The 6,347-nt window shown below is 46.8% G+C and overlaps 1 protein-coding gene across 1 annotated transcript in view; it reads left to right on the top strand.

Moving 5' to 3' along the window:
• LOC102369273 (antigen WC1.1-like) overlaps nt 1–6,347 on the top strand; it is an 18,044-nt gene that overhangs the window by 1,116 nt on the left and 10,581 nt on the right. Inside the window, exons 2-5 of the mRNA XM_025195085.1 lie at nt 436–750; nt 2,245–2,559; nt 3,566–3,874; nt 4,822–4,857. Of these exons, the coding sequence (XP_025050870.1) occupies nt 436–750; nt 2,245–2,559; nt 3,566–3,874; nt 4,822–4,857 (975 nt within the window). The remainder of the gene's footprint in view (nt 1–435; nt 751–2,244; nt 2,560–3,565; nt 3,875–4,821; nt 4,858–6,347) is intronic.

Raw genomic sequence — 6,347 nt, 5'->3', positions numbered from 1 at the left:
TGGGGGGGGTGGGGGGGGGGGGGGGAAGTAAATTCCCTTGCTAATAATACATTCCCAGGATCCCAGGACATATTTGGTAATTCTCACCTTAAAAACTATTTGAAAGTACTCAGGTTTTCAAAGAACAGAGGTTCATTAAATCCCTAACCCCTTGACTAATTCTAGCCAAATATATGTTGCACCAAGACTACTATGCTAAGGAAAACATTCAGGAGTAGGTCCTTTCCTTACATGACTGGAATCAATGGCTCCTCAAGAAAGTTTCCATTATTTCCTTAGTCTGTAGACTTCTTGCAATGTTTCTGTTATTCTCGTTCAAAACAAATCTTGAAGCATTTTAGTGTTTCAGCCGATGAAGCATGAATATTGATTTGCAGGATAGTTTTCAGTTACCATCACCCCTTCACCATTAAGAGCTGGGCTTTCTCCCTGCAGGAAGCAGGCAGCTCAGACTGGTAAATGCGATGGGTCGCTGCGCTGGGAGAGTGGAGATTTACTACCAGGGCACCTGGGGGACAGTGTGTGATGATTCCTGGGACTTGTCTGACTCCAACGTGGTTTGCAAACAGCTGGGATGTGGACATGCCATTCATACAGCTGCCTCCGCTCATTATGGAGAAGGCTCAGGACAGATCTGGCTGGATGATGTGAACTGCTCTGGGAATGAATCCGAGCTCTGGGAGTGCCCTTCCAGGGGCTGGGGGCAGCACGACTGCAGGCACAAGGAGGATGCAGGAGTGCTCTGCTCAGGTTTGTTGTGTGACTGCTCCTGTGTGCCTGGGTACCAAGGATTTAAGGGAGGGGGGGTCACATTTTTGGGGAGAGCTGAGAATGCGAGGCACTCTCCCTGGCTGTCTCTGTCTGTCTCGTCCTTGCTTACAAACTGTCAGCAGTCCATCAATACAAGGATGACAGTTTTCCAGCACATAGGGCCTTGTCATTTGAAAGATTTACGACATGTTTTCTTTCGATTATAATAGGCAATCTAGAAGGTGATGGATAGAGTTAAGAGTCCAAGTGGCTAAACAAGGGCTAGAGCCTGAAATGCCAGACCCAGTGCAGTGGGGCTAAGGCAAAGGGACCAGCCAAGGCAAAGGAGCGGAAGCCAGGAAGGCTGAGACTCCAATAAGGGGATGGAGGTCTAAGGTGGCCCGGTGGCTTGGGCTAAGTGCCCATTTTTGTAACAATTGGAAACACTTAAGAGGCATGGGCATGCTTGTAGGGGAGGTTCAGAGGCTGTGATTAGCGAATAAGACAATAAATTTCCTGGGGGACAAGTACGGGCTAGGAGGACCAATGAAGGGTGAGGACCAAAGTCAGTCTAACAGAATCTGAAGAGATCTGTCTGCAGGAGGCCATCGTGAACTTTGCTCTAAGGCTCTGGGGCCAGCCTCCCTTTCCAAACTTTACTAAGAAAATCAAGGCATGGCATATTGGAGAATAGAGGGAAGGTAACAATTGTCAGGGCAGAACAGGAACAGAGAAGAGGGGGTGCCATGGCTGCCCCTGGGGCAACCATCCTGTTACAGTGACCAGCAGCAGTCCCAGGCCAGAAGCTGCAGATTGTATTATATCAATGGAGCAATCAGATAACAGAAGAACACACACTACTTAATTTGACCTGGATATACTCTTCCTGCAAAAGGTAATATCTCGGTTCTGATAAGAGTGCGCTTATCCCAAGTTGCCCTGCCTGAACACGACACCCTTGTTCTAAATACAGGTAAGACATCATAAGTGTCATCTACAAAAAGGGCCATTCGTGAATCTAGACATAACTGAGGAGGCTAATCTGAGGATTCACATGTTTAACTGTGGATGTGGCAAATAGTTCCAGGAGAACGGACAGGATCTTGGCAATGCTGGGTCACATCTCTTTCCTTTTTGTTTCTCTGCCTAACATACCAAGGTCATCATACTATCTGCCTGGCCATATTTATCCTGATACTCATCAGTTCCCACCTGATAGTATTGGAGAAATCTTTGGACTTCCCTAGTGTTAGAGTGGGCAGTCAGTGATGTCTCTAGCTCATCTATAACTGGTTGTAAATGTTGGGAAATATGATGTTCATAGTTCATCATTCCTTGTCAGGTATTAGTAATGGCCCTGCAGTGCCTAAAAGAGTTGCTGACCTTTGGAGTCATCCTCTGTGGCACCTGTATACAGAAGCATACAGGAATATTAGTGATCTCCAGGGTTTTACTCTTCACATCTCTCTTCATGTCCTGTGCATTTCCTTCTAGAGTTCATGGACCTGAGGCTGGTGAATGGTGATGATTGTTCCGGTCGCCTGGAGGTTTTCTACAATGGGACATGGGGAAGTGTTTGCTCCAGTCCGATGGCTCAAGCCACTGTGGACATTGTATGCAAGCAGCTGGGCTGCGGGAATGGAGGAGAATTTGCAGAAGACTATTTATATGGACAAGGTTCTGGCCCCACGTGGCTGGACCGTGTTCAGTGCCGGCAGCAGCACAGCTCCCTGTGGGAGTGTCCATCAAAGGCATGGGACCCTCACTCATGTCATGACCGGGGAGAAGAGACCCACATTACTTGTGCTGGTAATTTTGAGACTTTTTGCACACAAACATGTATGCAAGCACACTTGGGCACAATCATGCATATACGCGCGCACACAGTCCATCACATGCTCAGTTAAAATGGTCTGATTTTGCTTTTCCTTTTCTTTTTAATGTATAAAATTTTATATTCCAACCAATGAGAGAAACATTTCTCATTGGCTATGAGAGGACTAAGAATATGCCATTGAAAAGAAACTTGAAAGTTGATTACAAATGAAGCTGGTTTTCTAAAGTGGAGCCACTTAGGGAGATTCAAAAAAGTTTCCTTCCTTAGTGTGTCATGTTTGCATCTGTGTGGGACTTAGACATTTTGGCATGTGCAGCCCTACATGTGACCAGGCTGTGAGGTTTCAGTGTATATTAACTTTCCATCTGTGTACACGTGCACATTTCTGTTCTGCACACACCTGTGAATATAAAGTGTACATGTACAGAGAAAATGGAATTTGGATCAGAATTTTTTTTGTCACACCAGGTCTTGTGACACTATGTCTTGCTGAGGATTCCCAGAATAATGGTTTAATTGGAGCTAAGGGGAAAGTGTCTGTGTGTGTAATTGCCCAAAGCTCTTTGTTAGGGATTACAGTTACTGCACATAGAGAGAGTTGCCCATAGAGCAATACAGCTAGCAGGGAGCTGCAGACAACTGCATAATAACCATTACAATCTGAATACAAGAACATTTTATCTATTATTTTAAGCAAGTTTAAATTCATATTGATAGAAGAGTGATATTAGGATTTACCCTACTTAGAAGTTCTACTCTTCCCCATGGCGCGTGCACATATTAACCAGTCCATTTAGAGAATGTATCCTTTTTCTCCCTAGGTAAAAAAGAGAACACAACTTGGACACGGTTTCTTGCATGTCCAAACTCCACAGACTGCACAGGTACCTCTGCCTTTCCCTGCCTCTCCATTTTACATTTCTAAGGCCGTTCCCAGCTGTCTTAGTAACGTGAGGTTGTTGTCTTTCTCAGACAAAGAGAAGCTCCGCATTGTGGGAACAGAGGACAGATGCTCGGGGAGAGTGGAGGTTTGGCACCACGGCTCCTGGGGAACGGTGTGTGATGATTCCTGGGACCTCGCAGATGCCAATGTTGTGTGCAAACAAGGGGGCTGTGGAGCTGCTGTGTCTGCCCTGGGCGAGGCTGCTTTCGGGGCGGGGACTGGCCCCATCTGGCTGGACAAGGTGAACTGCAAGGGAACGGAGTCGTCTCTGTGGGACTGTTGTGCCGAGCCCTGGGGAAACAGTAGATGCCAGCATAAGGAAGATGCTGCTGTGATCTGCACCAGTGAGTGACAGTTTTTTACATCCATGATGCAGGTTTGGAGGTGGGTGGGAAATGTGTTTCCTTGGCTAGATCCTCCTGACTGGCCACAGAATAGACCCCATGTCCTTGATGTAGCTGTCTTATGGCTGGGCTGGGAAAATGCCTTTGTGGGCCCAGTTTTCAGAGGCATCAGCCCATGTAGCACCAATCCCCACATATACATATATACATGCCCCATTGTGCTGCTGTGTTATTCATCCCTCCCAGTGCCAAAGGGAATGGACCTCTTCTTGATCACCAGTGTCTCCACGTAACCCAGCTTGTTCTTTACACACTGTGTGTTTTGTGCATGGGCTGGTTGTGTGTGCCAGTTATAAGCAGTAAGATCTTTACAGTATCCTGGGGTCCTGCTACCTTTGCCTGTAGTTGGTGTTTGGCTGTTTCCAACACTTGGTTTTTGGTCTTGAGTTTTGCTTCCAGTCTGTATCAGCTCAGAGGTACTCGCACATTTGTTGCTGTCTTCTTAGAAGTAGTCTCTGTTCTTGAGGATAGCCCTCGATTTGTGGCTTTAAAGACACTACCCTCTGGAACAGATGAGCTGAAAGTATCTGACTCCAGCTCTGCAGCAGACCTCACAGGTTCACCATCCGCATTTCCCAGAAGGAGGCAGAGTGTAGATGTGGTGTGCAGGTGAGGTGTGCAGACACACAGGCTATGTCTACACTATTTCCTAATTGTTCCTCAGAGGGCTGCTGAGAAGGGGACCCTAGCCATCAGCTCCCTGTCAGCTTGCATCAAATCCAGAAATGAAGCAGTGATAGCCCATTGCCCCACCTCACAGTCCTCTTCACTGGGTCTCCACATACAAGATTTTCATTTTAACTCTCGGAGGTGATATTCTCCTGGTAACAAACCTGTCATCTCTGTCTTACTCCAGACTTCAACTCTTCTTCTCTCTTTCTTTGTAGATGGGACAGAGACCACTGCATCCCCACAGAAAACAGGTAAAAAATGCCCTAGTCCCAGTTGGGTTACATTTCACTGGTACTGAATTCCCCGAGGGATAACCTGTAACCTCCAGCCTGAGGGTATAAAAAGATGTGGCCATCTGAAGTGGATCACCTATGGTGGGATATGTCCTTTCACCGCTGACTTAATTGAGTGAAACACAAATCTACCATTGTCAGGCATCAGTCAGGGGCCTTGTATCCTGTGTGACGAGTGTTGTGTTTCTTGTGTTTAGAGATCATAGACTCATACACATTTAGAGTTGGGAGGGACCTCAGAAAGTTATCCAGCCCAACCCCCTCCTGCACACAGGACCATCCCCAACTAGCTCATCACAGCCAAGGCTCTGCCCAGCCAGGTCTTAAAAACCTCCAAGAATGGAGATCCCACAACGTCTGTGGGTATCCTGTTCCTGTACTTTGCTAGCCTCCTCATGAGCAAGCACCTTATAATACCAAGCCTAAACTTCCCTTTCTGTAACATGAGACAATTTCTCCTTGTTCTGTCATCTGGCAACACAATCTAGTTACACCCTGTTTCGAACAACCCTACAGGTTTTTCAAGACTGTTATTCCTCAGTCTTCTCTTCTCCAGACTAAGTCAGTCCAGTTTCCTCAGTCTCTCCTCAGAAGTCATGTCCCCTTGCTCCCTGTTTTTGTCACTCTCTGCTGGATTCTCGCCAATTTGTGCACATCCATTGTGTAGTGGGTGGCCCAAAACCTCACACAGTACTCCAAGTGTGGCCTCACCAGTGCCAATTAGAAGGGGAATATCACATCCCTCAGTCTGATGGCAATGCTTCTATTAACGCAGCCCAGTATGCAGCTAGCTTTCTTTGCAACAAGAGCACACTGATGGCCCCTATTCAGCTGATTGTCTTCTGTAACCACCGGGGCCTTTTCTGCAGAGCTGCTGCTTAGCCATTAGGTCCCCAGCCTTTACCAGTGCATGGGATTGTTTCATCCTAAGGGCAGGAATTTGCACTCTTCCTTATTGAACCTGATGAGATTTCTTTTCATCCAATCCTCCAATTTTTCAAAGTCTCTCTAAGTCCCTGCTAAACCTGCCAGCATATCTACTACTCCCCAGAGCTTGCTGTCATGTGCAGAATCTCTTCAAGTGCACTTCATCCCATCTTCCAGGTCATTGATAAAGATATTGAACAAGATTGGCCCCAGGACCGACCCTTGGGCTTTTCCACACGATACCAGCTGCCAACCTTACATTGAGCCTGATGATCCAGCCAGTTTCCTATCCACTTAACAGTCCATTCATCCAACCCATGCTTCCTTAGCCTGTTTGCAAGAATGTTCTGGGAAACAGTATCAAAAGCCTTGCTAAAGTCAAGGTATACCACATCCAGTACTGTCCCCCTGTTCATAGAGCCAATCATCTCACCAGAGAAGGGACTAAGGTTGGTCAGGCATGACTTGCCCTTGGTGAATCTACACTGATTGTTCCTAATCACCTTCTTCTCCTCCAAGTG

This window comes from Alligator sinensis, unplaced genomic scaffold (genome assembly GCF_000455745.1).
Source record: "Alligator sinensis unplaced genomic scaffold, ASM45574v1 scaffold1137_1, whole genome shotgun sequence".
NCBI classification, from domain to species: Eukaryota; Metazoa; Chordata; order Crocodylia; family Alligatoridae; genus Alligator; species Alligator sinensis.
This window is presented reverse-complemented; position numbering and strand designations above follow the sequence as displayed.